Here is a 20,051-nt window from a genome sequence, read left to right on the forward strand (position 1 = left end):
TGATTGGACGTCTCTACTTAGATATACGTGAATTATTCCTCTATCTTTTGATATATGCTGCATTTTTGCATCTTGAAACAGTCCTATAGTTCCCTACATGTACAGATAGGTTGTGAGAGCAAAGAACAAAACAACGCGCGTTTCGCGTGTCGTTTTTTCAAGTAGAGTGGTGCACTGAAGTGCGACCGTGCTTTAAAAAACTTCTAATAGCTGATCCATATTCACCTTCTAATTGTTGGTTCACCCGCATCATAACGTGCATCCAAAGAAACAGCTCTGTGTCATGCCATAATTTCCTGAGGCATCCCCCACACGTGCCATTCATCCCACTCCATTGGACATAAAATAAAAAAAATGGATGCTCCTGTCACAGCTCCTCTTCGCTTCTCCCCTCCATGTCACCCCAGCCTTGTATGCAATGCAGCACTCAATCTCATCAGTGTTGCATCACATACAATGTCCTGATGCATCACTTTGTTGTATCAGCTGCAGCCGGTAGAAAGAGCCTGAGGGGACCCGGAGGGGAGAAGGGGAGCGGTGAGGTGATTATACTTATTTTTTATATTTGTTTTAATTTCTAGTTGTCCGATGGGGGGGTAAGTCCGATCTGAGGGGCAAGGTACTGGGGCCCAGCACGGGTCTCTACCTTGCTATACCCCACAGAGTGACATCTACAGTACTGTGCCAAAGTTTTAGGCAGTTGTGGAAAAATGCTGCATAGTAAGAAAGTTTTTAAAAATAGAAGTGTCAATAGCTTTTTTTTAATCAATTAACAAAATACAAAGTGAATGAACGGAAGAGAAATCTAAATCAAATCAATATTTGGTGTGATCAGCTTTTGCCTTCAAAACAGCATTAATTCTTCTAGGTACACTTGCACACAGTTTTTGAAGGAACTTGGCAGGTAGGTTGTTTCGATTATCTTGGAGAACTATCCACACATCTTCTGTGGATGTAGGCTTCCTCAATTCTTCTGTCTCCTCATGTAATCCCAGACTGACTTCCAGATCACTTCCAGGACTCATTCTTCTTTACGCTGAAAATTGTTCGTAATGACATTGGCTGTATGTTTGGGGTCATTGTCCTGCTGCAGAATAAATTGGGAGCCAATCATATGCCTCCCAGTCCCTGATAATATAGAATGATAGATAAGTATCTGCCTCAGCATTGAGGACACCATTAGTCCTGACCAAATCCCCAACTCTATTTGCTGAAATGCAGCCCCAAACTTGCAGGGAACCTCCACCATGTTTCACAGTTGCCTGCAGACACTCATTATTGTACCGCTCTGCAGACCTTCGGTGAACAAACTGCCTTCTGTTAGAGCCAAATATTCAAATTTTGGCTCATTAGTCCAGAGAACCTGCTGCCATTTTTCTGCACACCATTTTCTATGTTTTCACGCTTAATTGAGTCACTTGGCCTTGTTTCCACATAGAAGGTATGTTTTTTTTGGCCACAATTCCTCCATTAAGACCACTTGTGGCCAAACTTTGCTGGACAGTAGATGGGTGTACCTGGGTCCCACTGGTTTATACCAATTCTGAGCTAATGGCACTGCTGGACGTCTTTCAAAGGGAAGTAAGCATGATGTGTCTTTGATCTGCTGCACTAAGTTTCCTTGGCCGACCACTGCGTCTACGGTCCTCAACATAGCCCGTTTCTTTGTGCTTCTTCAAAAGAGCTTGAACAGCACATCTTGAAACCCCAAGAAGCTTTGAAATCTTTGCTTGGGAGAGACCTTGCTGATGCAGTATAACTACCTTGGGTATTATTGCTGTGCTCAGTTTTGCCATGGTGAAAATGTGATATGAAACCGTCTTCCACAACCTAACTATTGTAGCAGAGTTTGGTTGTTCCTCATCCAATTTTAAGTCTCCTGCACATATGTTTCTCTTACAGTTAATGACTGTTTCAACCTACATATGAAAATGATGATCATTATCACCTGTTTGTTATAATTGGTTAATCATACACCTGACTATAAGTGTTCGTTTAGACGATGCGTAAAATTCCGCTGCGGAGCATAGGCTGCGGAGCGGAATTTGGTGTCCGCAGCATGCTCTGTCTGTTGCGGAGCAGTGGCGGACTCATGGCGGAATTTCTCCATTGACTTCAATGGAGATTCTAATTTCCGCAATGAAGTCCGCAGCTGTCATGCACATGTTATGTGTGCTGCGGATGCGTCTTGCTTTTTTAACTTGACATTTCTTCATTCTGGCTGGACCTATGTATTTCTAGGTCTACAGCCAGACTGAGGAAGTCAATGGGGCTCCCGTAATGACGGGAGCGTTGCTAGGAGACGTCTGTAAATAGTCACTGTCCAGGGTGCTGAAAGAGTTAAGCGATCGGCAGTAACTGTTTCTGCACCCGGGACAGTGACTACCGATCCCAATATACAGCAACCTGTAAAAAAATATAAGTTCATACTTACCGAGAACTCCCTGCTTCTGTCTCCAGTCCGGCCTCCCAGGATGACGTTTCAGTCTAAGTGACAGCTGCAGCCAATCACAGGCCAAGCACAGGCTGCAGCGGTCACATGGACTGGCGCGTCATCCAGGGAGGTCGGGCTGGATGCCGAAAGAGGGACGCGTCACCAAGACAACGGCCGGTAAGTATGAAATTCGTTTACTTTCACTAGGGAAAGTGCTGTCCCTTCCTTCTATCCTGCACTGATAGGGAGAAGGGAAGCACTTTTCCCACAGTCCGCAGCAGCTAGTCCGCATCAATTTTCTGCACATTTTGGGCAGATCCGCAGCCGTAATCCGCGGCATTGATGCGGACAGTTGCGGATGAAATCCGCCACGTGTGGCCATGCCCTAAACCTACAATATTCATGACTTAGTTCAAGTGTACCTAGAAGAATAGATGCAGTTTCTAAGGCAAAGGGTAGTCACACCAAATATTGACTTGATTTGTTCTTTCTTCTGTTCATTCACTTTTTATTTTATTAACACTTCTATTTTTGAAAGCATTCTTACTTTGCATCATTTTTTCACAACTGCCTAAAACGTTTGCACAGTAGTGTACATCAGTAGCATGTGTAGATATTCATTATAATTTACGCCAGTTCTCTGGCCTAAATAATAACACATTTGTCGGGCTGCGGTGACCCGCCCCTTTTGTAAGCCATGCCTTCTTTTTCAAAACGTGCTAAGGGTGGCGTAAAATACCCAAAAGTTGAATTTTTCAACACAAATTGAGCCTTTTGAGCCTTTTTGGGACTTAAAAAATTCCCCCCTAAGGGTCCATTTACACGAAAAGATTTCTGCCAATAATTAGCGTCGACCAAAGATATAACAAGTTGATTGCAGATTTGTGGTTAAGCAAAAGAGAAAAGTGCCTTTATTTCCAGCCGGCTATAGTAGTAGGTATGTGTTAAAACATAACTTTTATTAGTTAGGATTAAATACAATAGTAATTTAGACAAAACGAATAATGTTTAAAAATTAGCCAAAGTTCACTGACAGGGATAGATTTTGCATCAGTCAGATGCAATCGACATACAAAGGAGTCTGTCTAGGCTTGTGTCTCCTACGGCGTCTGCAGAACGCCGAGATACACGGATAAGTAGTGTCTGTATCTAAGTCAATGAGACATATGAAATTAAAAGATAGTGGGAAGCCCCCCCGACATGTTTCGCTGCATCCGCAGCGTCCTCAGGGGTTCAAATGGGCTAATTTTTAAACATTATTAGTTTTGTCTAAATTACTATTGTATTTAATCCTAACTAATAAAAGTTATGTTTTAACACATACCTACTACTATAGCCGGCTGGAAATAAAGGCACTTTTCTCTTTTGCTTAACCGCAAATCTGCATTTTTTCTTGACATTTCAATGCCTGCCAGCCTGCTGGGTCTCCCTTTGTTTCTTCCCTGCTATAACAAGTTGATTAGCGCTTGTTTAAAGGCCACTTTACATGGGTTAATGCAAATTGTATGATGAAGAACGATTGTTAATACAATCTTTTGGTCCCAATACAAACTGTATATTGTCGACAGCACGGGGTGATATGCTGCCGACAACTAGTATTTTTTGGATTGCAAAAAAGATGTGATCGGATGACAAATACGGCTGCTTTGGGACAATTATGTACTTCCATGTACTTTCAAATTAATACTAAAGCACATAGAGGTGAAAAAAATGGTGGCATGCTGCATCTTTGCCATCTTTCGCGGGTACTCTGCCCAAGAAACATTGCTTTGAGGAGAAAATACGGTACCTCACAGAAGCACCATACAACAGCACAACTAGTGAACAGGGTCCTGATTTTGAGTGTGGTACTGTACAGTGTCCGTGCATATGGCAATGTTATATGCATGAGCCCTTAAAGGGGCAGTCCTAGAATTGACAATTATCAACTATCCTGTAATTGTCTGATCTCTGGGAACCTCACCAATCACTTGACCGCAAAGATGAGGATGCTGTATGTAGCAACGGTCGAGCGGGGGTGTGAGCAGTGGCGTAGCTATAGGGGTCACAGCGGTCGCAATTGCGACCGGGTCCAGAATCCAGGGGGGCCCATAGCCCCCCGCACCACATCAATGAAAAGTTACTATAGTAACTGGGGCCTATGTAATAAACTACATGGGCCCATGTTACTATAGTAACTGACAGTACTTACCCTCCTCTTCCTGAAGCGCATCAGAGTTTCTGACGTCACAGCGCTGTGCGCAGCGCATAACGTCACAATGCTATGCGCTGCGCACAGCATCCTGACACTTGATGGAGTGAGGACCTGCGGCCGAAAAGGAGGTAAGTTTAATTTTAGTGTCTTGCTGATGGGTTGGGGTCAGACACCCGGCACCCCCTCCAATCAACTGTTTTGGAGGGGTTGCAGCCGCTCGTACGAGTGCTACTTCCCCTCATTCCGGTCACTTTCTCACACTGAATCGCCGACACGGACGTGTCAGCGATTCACAGTGTGAGCAAGTGAGGGAAATGAAGGGGAAGCAGCAGTCGTACGAGCTCTGCACCCTCTACAAGACCGCTGATTAGCGGGGCTCCCGGGAGTGGGACCCCGATTCATCAGCTATTGATGGCTTATACTGAAGATAGGCCATCAATATTTAGGGACTGGACAACCTTTAAAGCTTACCGTGTGTTAGGCTTAGATACAGGGCCCCAGCTTATACTGCATAAGATTACTGTCATTAGGCTTAGATACAGGGTCCAACAAACAGTATCACACATGCACATGGGCCCTGTATCTAGGGCCCTGTATCTAAGACCCTGTTCACATCACCGCTGCCCTTCCGTTGAGGGGTTCCGTCTGGTTAAACCCTCAACGTAAAGGCAAACGGAAACCTTAGCTTCCATGCATCACCATTGATCTCAATGGTGATGGAAACTTTGCTAATGGTTTCCGTTTGTCACCGTTGTGAACGGGTTCCGTTGTTTTGGCGGAATCAATAGCGCAGTTGACAATGCAAAACAACGGAACCCTGTCACAACGGTGAGAAACGGAAATCTTTAGCAATGTTTCCGTCACCATTGAGATCAATGGTGAGGGAAACGGGAGCGGAGGTTTCAGTTTGACTTTCTGTTGAGGGGTTAACCCGACGGAACCCATCAACGGAAGGGCAGCGGTGATGTGAACAGGCCCTTACTAATGTTTTTTTTGTGTTTTTTTACAGGTTCGGTTGTTGGACTACGTCGGATTCGAGGACTACTTCGGTGACGGCTTTTTTATTCTCAATAAAATGGTTAATGAGGGTTGTGTGGGGGTGTTTTATTTCAATAAATCTATTTTTTCTATGTCTTTGTATTTCTTTTAACTTTATCGCTACCAACTTACTAATGGCCGCTGACAGATTGACAGCATCCATTACTAAGGCTTAGTGTTAGCCGGTGAAAAGGCTAACACTAACCCCCATTATTACCCCGGTACCCACCGCCACCAGGGGTGCCAGGAAGAGCCGGGTACGATCCAGTACCCGACCATCTGTAGTGATGGTCGGGCACTGGGGTGACCGCAGGCTGGTATTATTAGGCTGGGAAAGGCCCTCCCTGGTAATACTAGTATGCTAGTATGCTAGTAATACTCAATTTATCTGGATAGGTGATAAGTGTCGATTATGGTACAACCTCATTAATCTACGTATTGGGTACTCAGGTCACATCTTCTAGACAACACCTGGTCACACCATCAGAACGATATTGAAAATACTCATGACAGTGCACAATTTCTGTGACAGATTCATACAGTAGATGCCTGAGGCAAAGTGCTCACCTCATGAATGACGAATTGGTGATGGGAATTTTTGGAAGTGCACAGTGGACAGGTATATGACCTATAACTGGCACAGCTGCCCCTGCGTATATGTGACCTTTGCAGCATTTTGAAATGTCTAGTAAATATCAGTACCCTCAATCCCCACTGCTTTGCAAATACAAATATATTCATTTTACCAAAACAATGCAACTTTCAGTATTGTTTTGACATGTTGTATCAGAAACTCCCCGTTAACTTCTCTGATATTACTCAGTGCTCCGTTACAAACAGTATAACATAGATGTTTAAAGATTTCACTTACTCATTCACATTAAATACGTAGAGCTCGTTCTTTGAAGAATCCTTTACATGAATCCTTTTGATAAGCAACTTGCAATCTGAATAGATTTTAAAACAGATATTTTTCTTTAAATGACTTGGCAGCGTAGATAACTCTGATGCATGAAATCTATTTCCTAAAGAAATATTTAACAATGACAATTGAAACGTACCATCGCTGCTGCTCATTGAAATGTCAGCCTGATGTACTTCCCCAAGTTCAACCGCATCTAATATCGCTGTAAATGACTGTGAAGAAACAGCAGCCTGTTTATTGTGAAGGCTTAAATACCAAGAGGAACATGGGCATGTCTGGCTCACATCACAACATTTTAATTAAGTCCACCTATAGATGCAAGTAATTGAATGTAATGCGTTTGTCACACATTTGCTCTCATTGTCACGCACCACCAGACGCTCTCTTCATGTGCAGAAGATCTTGCTGCTTTTTTTTTTTTTAACAAATCTTGTATCATAAAAGCTAAAAACAATGGCTGTTTACAAGAAGAAATACAGCTAAAATTATGTGGCAAAAATTCCAGGAATAGTATTGCCAATGGCAAGTATGAATCTAGAACAGGTTGTTTTTAAGAACTATTCTACATGGGGTAAAATAAATGTATATCTTTAATGGAGTAAAATATATTCTGCATACATAGAGTGGTGGTGGCTCCATACCAAAACCAAATCTTTGAGTTCATGCCATCACACATCAACATCATGGTATCGATCTGTACTTCCTTACCTTTCATCTTATCTCATCATATCCTGAGACGTGTGGCACGATATCATGATCATGATCATGATCATGGTTTCGAAATACTCTGTCACGAGAAGATTATGTTATATCTGTCATGAGAAGATTATGTTATATGTGTCTATGTGTGGCCACCCAGTGGTTGTGTTGTGCATTGTAGTCTGTCAAGGGTTTCGCTAGCATGTCACGATACTGTATTTAATTAGTTTCAGAAGAAATTGGAGTCTTTAACCGAATTTAAATTCCTATTTTTTTGTAGAAGAGAATGGCTGCATTACTCCTCAGTTGTCCCTCCACCCCTCACGTTTTGCAAACATTGCAGTTATAGTGAGAAGGGGTAGCCCTGGTTTACACAGCCATTAAGAAAGAATGATAGGTCTAGATTATTTAAAAATACTATATTATAGTGGTAGATCTGCTGGACTATTAACCAAAACAAAACAGTAGCACTAATATTTTGCTATTTAGTTAACCCCTTAACAACATGCCATGTAAATATATGTGGCAGCCATTTAGCGGAAGTATGGAGCGGGCTCACGGCCTGAGCGCCCTCCATACTTCGCGGGTATCGACTGTGTAATACAGCCGACAACTCACTGCAATGGGCGGAATCATATATCATTTTGATTGCGCCCCTTTAACACCTTAGATGCCGCAGTCAATTGCGACCGCGGCATCTAAAGCGTTAGAATGAGGAAGGCGGCCCCCTCTGACATGCGATCGTGGGGTGCCGATGGAAGTCATGGCAGCCTGAGAGCCTAATGAAGACCCTCAGGTCTGCTATCTAAGCACACATGCCTCTGGCAGGGCTTCATAGGAGTCCGTCAAAATTGCTAAATGCTACAATACATTAGTATTGCATTATATAGTGCAAGCAATCCAACAATCGCTGGTTCAAGTCACTTAGGGGGACTTAAAAAATAACTACAAAAAACTGTTAAATAAAAAAAATTAAATGTCCTACAAAAAAATGTAAAGTTAAAAAAAAAAACCTTTTCCCATTTTTTCTCTAAAGTAATGTTAAAAAGATAAAAGTTAATATAACTGGTTTCTCTGCATCCTTAAAAGTCTGAACTATTAAAATATAATTTTATTTAACCCGGTCGGTGAACGCCATAAAAAAAGAAAAATTAAAAACGCCCTAATTGATGTTTTTTGGTAACCTTATCGCCCCAAAGAAATGGAATAAAAAGTGATTAAAAAGTCACATGTACCCCAAAATGGTACCAATAAAAACTACAGTTTGCCTTGCAAAAATAAGTCATCACATCGCTCAATCGACGGAAAAATAAAAAAGTTATGGCGATGTTTTTTTAAAACATAGAAAAAATATAAATTTGTTATTGCCGTACTCGTATCAACTGTAGATAAAGTGAATATGTAGTTATTACCGCACGATGAACATCGTAAAAATTAAACCCCCAAAAATCCTATACTCATGAATACAGCAACTTTGAATCCATTGTACTCTTGGTGACTATTAACCAAATGGTACCCTATTTTTTTAGTGCATTTGGAAAAACAGCCCAAGGGATCGGTCATTATAATATGCGGCTTTCAAATAGAACACCATATTCTGATGACAGATTTATAAAACATATCCACATTGAAGGATTTATGCCACATCAAATGTAACTATACTTCCCAAACTAAAGCACACTAAAAGGCTATTTAGTTTCTTCTTTCTTGGAAGGTCAATGAAGGTACATAAGCAACTTGTTTTCTGCACCGGCATCCGCTGCCATGTGAACAAGCATTCTTTTTTTTTTTTTAAGGAACTCCGATATACTAATGAAACTAATTCAATCTAAATTACCTGGAGCGGTTTAATGTCTGGGCTGGAGTCAATATTTCAGAAAGTGCTCTATTAAATCTGCTTTACTAGGCATTATATTTTTCCATTTGCTAAGAAACTAGTTTGCTTACAGGATCCAACAGGGAGTTGTGTTTTTCAACTAGGGAAATGGAAAAGGGTATCTAGGGGTAACCTATAAAGCTTTTTTTATACTAGCATTAAAGTAATACTTTTGAAAAGTTTAACTGGGTCCCCAGCATGCATGGTTATAAGGGATTGGATGCTGTACAGAATTACCAGGAGGCATATACTATGGTCCGTGGTTCTATACATTACTACATATGTGTTTGCAACTGTGCGGACAATATGCAATGTCACAACACAGTGTAGGGACCACATTATAGGGAGTTTGTTTTGTTGGCACAACTGTGTGGGCAACAGATTGTGTTTATCATAAAATGCTATAAAAACAAAGTTATTTGTGCCCCAGGATTCCTTCTTAAAGAGGCTCTGTCACCACATTATAAGTGCCCTATCTTGTACATGATGTGGTCGGAGCTGTAATGTAGATTACAGCAGTGTTTTTTATTTAGAAAAACAATCATTTTTGACAGAGTTATGACCTATATCAGCTTTATGCTAATGAGTTTCTCAATGAACAACTGGGCGTGTTTTACTTTTTGGCCAAGTGGGCGTTGTGGAGAGAAGTGTATGACGCTGACCAATCAGCGTCATACACTTCTCCCCATTAATTTACACAGCACATAGCGATATAGCTATATCGCTATGTGCAGCCACATACACACACTATAACATTACTGCAGTGTCCTGACAATGAATATACATTACCTCCAGCCGGGACGTGATGTGTAGTCAGAATTCTGACACTTCGCTAACACAATTCAGCACAGATTACGCGAGATTACGCTGTAAACTGTAATTTCAAGCAGGATTACGCTTGCTGTGCTGTAGTGTCAGGGTTCTGAATACACATCACGTCCTGGCTGGAGGTAATGTATATTCATTGTCAGGACACTCCAGTGACGTTATAGTGTGTTTATGTGGCTGCGCATAGCGATATAGCTATATCGCTATGTGCTGTGTAAATGAATAGGGAGAATTGTATGACGCTGATTGGTCAGCGTCATACACTCCTCTGTACAACGCCCACTTGGCCAAAAAGTAAAACTCGCCCAGTTGTCCATTGAGAAAGTCATTAGCATAAAGCTAATATAGGTCATAACTCCGTCAAAAATGATAATTTTTCTAAATAAAAAACACTGCTGTAATCTACATTACAGCTCCGATCACATCATGTACAATATAGGCCACTTATAATGTGGTGACAGAGCCTCAAGCCTGTCAGGTATAACATGCTGCTCTAACTATAGGCAGTATGTAAGGCCCCATGCACACGACCGAAGATTTCGTTCGTAATAACGGACCGTATTATGAAATACGGTAGTGCTCTGCAGTTGTCAGTTTTCGATGGGCTTGAGCTTATATACAAAAATCAATCTGAACAAGCAGAGCTGCAGTGTAAAACATGGGGACAAAGAAGTCTGAATCTTTTAGTGGGAAAAGATTTGGATTTTATATTATCTAAGACTCCCAAGAAACAATGCAACTCTTTAAGTCACCGATCATAGCTATATTCTAATGAACCAGATTTTAAAAACGCCAACATCTGGCACCGTTAAACTGAAAACTAAATACACCTTGCCTGGTCTTACCTCGTCTTCATTTCCATTCTTCCCATGCTGCCAATTTATATGTCTATGTCCAGTGTCTCCATGTTTCCCATGTAAGCAAATACCAATATGTAATTTATCTTTCTGCTCCAGCATGTCGGTGACGAAAAGAGTTACAGAATATGTAACAGCTGTAAAGCAAAACATTACAAAAACATTGAAAATGACAGGCAACGAGTTTACATTTTATGAGTTAAAATCAGCAACATTCATTACTACGCAATATAAAAATAATATATGAATACAAAAGTCAGTTCTAAAAAACATTGTCAGGTTATCTAAATATAGGGGAAGCCTCAAATTTCTATAAAGATAAAAAAAAAATGGGACCAGAATAAAATCAGAGGTTATAGCTCCATCAACATTCACAGTTAAAACCTATAGCCAACTCACTCATATTCAGATGGGTCCAGGAAGCTTAGATATGGGGAGTTGCTTGGTATAGGACATGAATTGGACAATGCTGATTTTTTTCCTCTTATTATTAAGCCAGATTCACACATGTTCGGTCCGTGATATAAGGACCGTATTCCGGCAGTATTTTCCAGACCAAACACAATGCAGGGAGCCAGGCCCCTATAATCATAGTTATCTATGACGCTAGTGGTCCCTGGCTCGCTGCACGAAAACTGTCCCGTGCTGTAATCATGTTTTCAGCACGGGACAGTTTTCCGAGGGAAGGCAGGGACTACTAGCATCATAGATAACTATGATTATAGGAGCCCGGCTCCCTGCTGTGTGTTTGGTCTGGAAAATACTGCCGACACACGGTCCGCATATCACGGACCGAACATGCTCGTGTGAATCCGGCCTTAGAGAACAATGGGACTCAGAAATGGATTTTTGACACTGCAGAGCCAGTATTTGTGAGATTAAATTCACATGTTGAAAATAACTTGTGACATTCTGCAGTAGTTTCGCCCAACTCAAAAGTAGGTACAGGAACAGCTAGTAAAAGCTCTCTAGTGTAAGAACCCCACGATAAATCTGTGTGTATTAACCTTCAGGATTTGCATGCAGCTAGGTTTATATATTTACTTACGTTGATTTTAAAATAGAATGAGTAGAAATTTATGTAATTTGCACTGCTTGCTTTAGAGATAATTAACTGCAAAACCAACATTTGGGGGTTCTCCAGTTTGGACAATCCCTACTTTTTAGAAGGGTCTATTGACTATAAGGTGATCACAAAGTGTTCCCCTACTGTGATCCCAACAATCAGTTGTAATCTGTGGAGAAACCTGACAGGAAGTGTTTAATTTCCCTGCAGCGCCACCACAGGAGAAGTTAAGCATAACACAATGCCCATTTAAATCAATGATTTGTCTGTGTAATGAAGGAGAGGACAGGTCCTCCAGGGCGAGAGACACTCTTAGTAACCACTCTTGAGAGGGAAGACCACCAGTTAGTCCACAGGACCCATGATGCACGGTGCACATGATAACGCTCAGCCAGAGCGGCAGGCACAGCATACAAACAAAGGATACATCTGGCACCCAGGCAAAGGATCAAATATACAAATATTTATTCCAAGATCCGTGGTACAGTGAGTGTTAAAATAAAAAACGTCAAGGCGTTTCGAACAGACAAACTGTCCTTAATCAGTCTTTAACCAGTCCACTCTGACCAAGAAATAAGGAACCTGAACAGAGGACCCCCTCAATTAATCCCTTGTCGCCGCAGCCATTTTTAATTTTGACATTTTTGTCTTTTCCTCTCCGCCTTCCAATAACCATAACTTTTTATGTTTTTCCATTGACATAGCCGTAAGAGTGCTTGTTTTTTTTGCAGGATATTGTCGTTTTTACTAGAAAATGGAATAGGTAAAATAGAAACAAAAACTGCAATTTCTCTTTTGATTTTTTTGGGTTTTGTTTTTATAGCATTCGGCGTGTGGTAACAACTTAATGTTAACTGTATACAGCGGGTCAATACCATTAGAATAGTACCAAATATATATATATTTTTTTAATGATTTTTACAAAAAAAACTTTAGTTGTGTGTCACCATATTCTGAGACCCATAACTTTTTTATTTTTCCGTCGATGGAGCAGTGAGAGATAGATTTTTTGCGAGGTGAGCTATAGTTATTATTAGTATCATTTTTGGGCACATATGACTTTTTGATCACTTTTATTCCATTTTTTGGGGAAGTAAAGTGACCAAAGAACAGCAATTCTGGTATTTCTCATTTTTCTTTTTTTACGGCGCTTGCCCTGGGGTTTAAATAATGTTATATTTTAATAGTTCTGACTTTAATAGACGTGGCAATACCAATCATGTGTATGTATTTGATTTCTTACGATATTTTAGGGGAAAATAGGAAAAGGTTTTTTTTTGTACAACCCCCCACCCCTCTGTCTGATTACATAAATTCTCTGGTCGTAATTGACCATGGCATCTAAGTAGTTAAATGTCCGGTATCGGAATTATCTCGAGGAGTCAGTTTTAATATACAACTGACACCCGTGGCTTAGGGAACAGGCTCAATTCTTTAGCCCGCTCCATACCCCCCCCCCCGTACCTTTACATCAAATGTTGGTAAGGGGTAACTCAGAAATCCCTAATAGTGTTTTTAAAAATGGGATTTCCAAACCGCACAACCCCTTTAAAGTTTACGTTCACCTTTAAACAGCATTTTACAGTTTATACACGTGTATATATATGTATACTGGTGCATTAAATCACAGTATTTCTCCCAAATCTCGCAGTGTAGGGAAATATATTTTTATTCTTGTAAAACCTCCTAATCTTTTTAGTTTATAGCAATATAGATATAGATAAAAATATGTCACGCTGTTGATCTCCATCTGCTTTATATTATTGTGGCTCCTGTTTAACCAAACTGTCTTATAAATGACTCTTTATACAATGCAAACCTTAGCAAAGCACTTTATCCTCCTGTTCAGAGCAGGTGCTATAGAATGTGTGAGATGCACCTAATCACAAACGTCAATCTTACTGAAGGAAAATAGCACAAAAAGTGCAGCATAATTTCTATTCTAAATACATGTTTGATAAAACATCCTTCAAATACAGATATTACATCTGTGGGTGAGACACAATGCAGTTCTTAGTAGTGAACTTACCTCTCTGCTCCCTTCATGTTGTATACTCATATACAATTCTAAATGTCAAAAATAAAATCCAAAAGGCAAGCTTTTGATAAGACGACCTAAGCGCGACTACTGTAAATCTTAGAAGTAGGTCCAACTCCTTAAGAAAACCCACATGCCGTGAAACCTCACCAGAAGAACACCTCTTTGAGAAGATCACCCATCCAGACCAAATTTTTCTGTGAACAATTTTCCTCACCATTATAGTCTATGGAAGCGGCACTCTAAAAGGAGACCACTCCCTAATCCGGACAAAGACCACTTTTTTAAACAAATTTTTAAGCGGGAACCCTTTTGAAAAGACCACAAATTGGACTTACATGTGCTGTAAATCATCTGGATGAGGATGCGCCCCCCATCACCGGATCTGAGAGAGCAAAAGGAGAAGTCTTGCTTGGCACATAAATGGAGAGAAGTTGCCAGCAAGTGTTGGAAAGGAGTTGGAAAGAGGAGGGAGACTATCAGAGAAGAAGCAATTGCAGAACGCATCATGCTCCACTGAAGGGTGCCTGCAGACTGCTACTGGGGAGTCAATGTTATCGGCAAGGGGAAATATGGAGAGCGGAGCCTGACTGAGGTCTAAGGATCAGGGGAGCCATGCTGGTGTAATGTACTATAGAAAAAAAAAAGTATGATCCAGCACTTTGTGAAAAAATCTCAGGACTTTATTTCATAAACATTAAAAATCCACCCAGCACATAAAGACAAAGGACCAGTACGCTTACGCGTTTCAAACGCCAACTGCGTTCTTAGTCATAGCACCTGGTCAAAGAAACAACATACCATTTCAAGTGGATAAGCACCAATCACAGTGTGAAAAAAACAAGATCACATGTAAAAAGAGTTGGGGCAAAGTGTGTGGGGGAGGGTAAATTTGAGCATTCCACTATTAACCTCTAACTTACCCGCCAACAGCTATAATATGAGCTTAGTGTTAAAGTAATTTTATAAAATCTAAATACATATTACAAGGATATTACAGCTGTAAAAACAATAGTAATGTACTGTACAAGAAAATAAATCGGGGCCACGCTGGGGACTAGGAACTATAATAAAACACAGGAATGAAAGGGAAACCATACTGGGAAAAAAAAGAGGGAACCATGTCGGGGAAGAAGATTTAGATGGGAGTAATGCTAGGGAACAGAAATGAGAGGGGAGGCATGATGGGGGCTAGGAATGAGAGGGGAGACATGCTGGGGACTAGGAATGATAGGGGAGCCATGCTGGGGACTAAGAATTAGAGGAGAGCCATGCTAGGTACAGGGAATGGAAGGGGAGCCATGCTCGGGGCTAAGAATGGGAGGGGAACCATGCTGGGGGACTAGGAATGAGAGGGGGAGCCAAGCTGTGACAAAGAGAAGAACCATAATGAGGAACAAGATTTAGATGGGAGCCATACTGGGGACCAGGAATCAGAGGGGAGCCATGCTGGAGACTAAGAATCAAGGGGGGGGGCATCCTGGGGACTATGAATGAGAGAAGGAGCCATACTGGGGACTAAGAATGAAACGGGAAGCCATGTTGGCGACTAAAAATGAGAGGGCTGTTTATTTGTGTGCTGTAAATGTTTGCTGACTACACTACACACCATATTTCTGTGCAATTTTGAGGTTTCCCTGTGTATACATAAAGATTTGCAAAGCTCAAGATCAAAAGTTCAGAAATGATTCAAGGATATCAAGGTTCTCCACAGCATAGAGACTCCAGAGGCCAATTTTTAGGAACATGTGGTGCTTCTGGAATCACTGTTGCTACTACAAATGGCACCAGTGCCTCAGTCTGTATCTACGAAATCCCTATAACAGAGAAAAATGAAACACTGTCCTCCGATGGTGTAGTATTGTAAAAACTTGGCTTTCTTAGAAGAAACACTCCAGATTAAAAAGCAGAGCTGTTTCAATATTACATTATCGGAGGACGGTGTTTCCTTTTTCTCTGTCGCTATACTGTGGAGAACTCTAATGTCCTTGCATCTTTCCTGGAATCTCAAGGTGAACATAAACTGCACAATTCTTAACATATAAATGTGGATTATATACACTTCTAGAAACCTAATATACTCACTAAACTTTACAGTCTAAAGTGTGGAATGGTGGAAGTCTATTATCAACCCATGAAATTGGGCATTTAGAAAGTGACAAGTCCATCAGATGTTGCATCTTCCTGCATTTTCAGCCAACAGTTGCTTGTGGTTAGACAAAATAATAGAAAGAACAATAGAGAATATATTTCCCCCAAAATTTAATTTACCATGAGAATGCTTCTAGGGATCTACCACCCATTGGTAGCAATTACAGCTCCCTATGGGTTTCATTTTCAAAGCAGCTCGACTCTGCTGCTAAAGTTATGAAGTACAGCAGTCCTCCGTCCCTGACAGAAGAACAGACAATGAGAAAATCTAGCGCCTGCCTAAGAACTAAATGCCCCTAGTTCATGGGTGAGAAAGCAGATGGAGGAAAGTGATCTCTCCTATTCAACACTCTTCCTTTTTGCTGTTTTACCTTTAGCGATGGAGAATTCAGCTATGAAAAAGGGGAAAATTTACTGTAGTTTCTAATTAATAATTGTAACGACCGTGGTCGCTGACCATGAACTACTTCCATCCAGTTGACGCCCTTCTCTCCAAAGATGTCTGCACATACGGCTGCCCTGTTCCACAGTGACCACCAGGGTGCTCTCGTGAGCTCAGTCCAGACTTAAGAAGCCAAAGTGCACGCAGGTGGGAGATTGAGCTGATTGGTCCCAGAGCACCCTGGGCTATAAGAAGGGCCCAGCCCCTTTCTCCCATGCCTGAGCGTCATTGTCGTACCCAAAGTTTGTCTTTGCAAATGGTCTCCTAGTGTCTTTAAGTTCCCAGGGTTTCCCGTAGCTGCATCCTGTATCCCGTGCTATCCTGGTCGAGTGCCGTGCTCAGCTGTAGTCATGCTGTGCTGCATACCATGCCTGTCCTGCTACACCACGCCTGACGTCTGCCTGCTGCCTAGTCCCAGCCGAGCCTGCCTTGTTACTGTCCGAGCTTCCACAGGTACCCTATACGAACTATAGACTGTTACCTGCGCCCTGTTGGCCAGCTGCCATACCGCCAGGGCGGTACGGCCCAGTGGGTCCACGAACCCAACGTGACAATAATTATCAATAGGAAATTACTTAGAATCCTATACTTCATGTATCCTTGTAGTTTTATGGCATTAATGAAATAGCCTTTCAGTACTATCTAAGTGTCAACCTGAATTTGATTTGCGTCCTCACTAAGATGCCTGCTAAATCTTTCTTTTACATACCAGGTGTGATAATAAAGTTTCACTATGCAGCCTTACTCTGGCTGATAGATAGTAAGATCAGTTCAACCAGTATACTGAGATTTAAAATAAATTAAGAACGCATACTCGAGAGCATTGTTGTATTTACAGTGCAATACCTAGATTTTCTGTTGGCAAAAAAAAAAGAAAGAAAGAACTGTGACAATATAATGCAATAATGCAGCCCCCAGTGCACAGAAGTTACAAACAGTTTACCTATGTATTAACAATTGCTTGACTCAATAAAGGGCATTCCAGCTGGAATAAGGGTCTCCAGCCCACCTCATCTATATGAATCCCATTGGAAACATTTCAGACATCAAGGTCTTTAAAGCCCTGCTTTGTCTTCATTTGTCACTATCTATCCCAGAAGTGACAACTACAAAAGTGTCATATCGTTTTGGGTCTATAATTGCACAGCCTCAAATGGTGAATGGAAATCCTCACTCACAGAGGAGTAACTTGAAGCTCCTGGGCTCCTTATGCAAAATTTGTAAAAGGGCCCCGCACCTCACTCAAGAGCCATTTATAATACTAGTGTCTTCTTACTGTATGTTGCATAGGGAGTTTTGGGCCTCTTCAGGCACCATGGTCTAGGTCAGACTGCTTCCTCTGCAACCCCTTAGCTACGCCTCTGCTCCCGCAATTGTTTTTCAAATACTTTTTTTTATACAAAAAGGTGATTTTTTGTCAGTAGATATTCCATTATTTCATAAACCCCAAAGATCTGTAATGCTGTGTTTGGTGCCTCCATTGCAGCTTCCGTCATATTTCTCGGACAAAATAGCGCAGCCATGAAGCAATATTTTCTCAGGCAACATAATGGAAACCGTGACGGAAGCACAAACGAACCAATTAAAGTTAACGGAATTCGTCACGCAATGGATCCTGAGTTTCCATGTTTCTCGTTTTTTTGCTCCTATGATGGAACAGAAAAACTAAAACGCAAACGCAGATATTAACAAAGCCTAAGCCATTTCCTTTTACTCCGTGTTCTAAACATTGCCTATCAATATGAATTCAAAAATATAACTAATAATTCCATCCTGATCAGTCAACAAAAAAAATCATTTTCCCATAAATAATTTGATGCTCGGATCATATATAGTTGCATAATTGTTAACAATATAACCAACTATATCCAACATATCCAATGCACATAAGAATAGAATTATCGATGCTATCAGTGTCAGATGCACGAGTAAAATATTTGTAACAAGCTTTGAACAATATTTTCTGTGTTTGTGCTGATCGTGTATGTGGATCACATAAATTGCAACTATAATTTTCAGAAAATGCTGGTCATGATCCAGCAGCAAGTCTCATGAGCCAGCGTAATAATATTATAGGAGAGCAACTGATTTCATTACTTTATTGTTAATCTTTTTATTTACAGAATTCTACTGAAGCTACGCTGTCCCTCAGGACCTATATCAACGCAGTTAACCTCGCTGCTGTTCTGGTGACCCTTGATATGCGTATATATTTATATATGTATCAGGGGGGCATAGATGCAGTTTGCATATCAAAAGAGCAGTGCACGTTATGTCACACCACTATTGGCCATAAAGAATGACAGATTACGTCCCAATTACTAAGCCATAATGAATGACTATAGAAGTGCACACATTTGTATTGTGTAGTCGGATTTGACCATGTTCACGGCTTGACAACAGGTTTAACATTTTTCTATTGCTTTCTATAACATATATCTTTAACATTGTATTGAAAATGTTTGGAGAACCCTGCACTATTTATTAATATTTCCTATAGATAGGAACTGTAGAACAACCCATGTATTGATCTGCCAGGTAAAACCTGCATTGTGAAGTCCTCCAGCTGCATTACCAGGTTAGATCTATTGCGAATAGCGAGGCATGGAGTTTAATAGTGTTAAGGAGTCTTCTTTAAACCCCTGGAATAAACATTGAAATTTGCTCCATGCATGTAAAACCCCATTCACAGCACGTTTTTGGCCTACGTTTATTATATACACCGAGAAAGATCCCAAAATATACGTTTAACCGATGCCTGTGTCATATGCCTCACAGTGGAATACGTCACCCATAGGATCCCATGTTAAAAAAAATAGACATGGTAGACGTGGTATAGCTTAGTCTACTACAGTATTTGTTAGCCTCAAAGAAAAAGTATACCGGGTATACCAGCCCGACGGAGGCCAAAAGGACACACTTTTGGATTTCATCGGGCTACAGAAATTTCTTTATATTGTTTTGAACATAAACAGAAAGTGTAAAACTAATCCAAAATGCTGCTTGAAATATATATCATGCACTGTAATTGGCATATAACAATTTTTTTTTTCACTATGAGCAACCTCAATAGTAATATAATAGTGTTTCACACATGTGCGTATGTACCACAGTGTTGGCGAATGCGGCTGACATGAGGCACCTACACAGAGGAAGCCCAGCAAAGGAGGGCTTCATTTTAAATCGGTGGTAAGAACCTGTGCAGGGATGACTGCACTGTCCTACAACATTAGCAAACATGAGTGTGGGAAATGTACCCAAGGACCATGGAAATGAGATGGGGGAACCAGCACCAGAAGGCGGATCCATTTCTATCTTTGCTATGGGGCAGCCTCTATTTATGCATCCAGTTTAACAATTAATAAAACTAATTGTAGCATCCATGGCCGTGGACCGTCGTAATTACTCACCCCCCGGCGGCCGTAGCCATGGATCTGTAAGCCCTATCTGGCATCTCCTCCCTAGGAGACGCCAGCGCTCACTTCCGCTCCAGTCCGCTGTGC

The 20,051-nt window shown here is 41.1% G+C and overlaps 1 protein-coding gene across 1 annotated transcript in view; it reads right to left on the bottom strand.

The window, feature by feature from the left end:
* The window catches only part of RP1 (RP1 axonemal microtubule associated), a 406,368-nt gene that overhangs the window by 21,067 nt on the left and 365,250 nt on the right, over positions 1-20,051 (bottom strand). The window contains exons 51-53 of the mRNA XM_075828106.1: positions 10,840-10,988; positions 6,728-6,803; positions 6,538-6,613 (exon numbers count right to left, since the gene is read on the bottom strand). Of these exons, the coding sequence (XP_075684221.1) occupies positions 6,538-6,613; positions 6,728-6,803; positions 10,840-10,988 (301 nt within the window). The remainder of the gene's footprint in view (positions 1-6,537; positions 6,614-6,727; positions 6,804-10,839; positions 10,989-20,051) is intronic.

Source organism: Rhinoderma darwinii, chromosome 5 (genome assembly GCF_050947455.1).
Source record: "Rhinoderma darwinii isolate aRhiDar2 chromosome 5, aRhiDar2.hap1, whole genome shotgun sequence".
In the NCBI taxonomy this organism is placed as follows: Eukaryota; Metazoa; Chordata; class Amphibia; order Anura; family Rhinodermatidae; genus Rhinoderma; species Rhinoderma darwinii.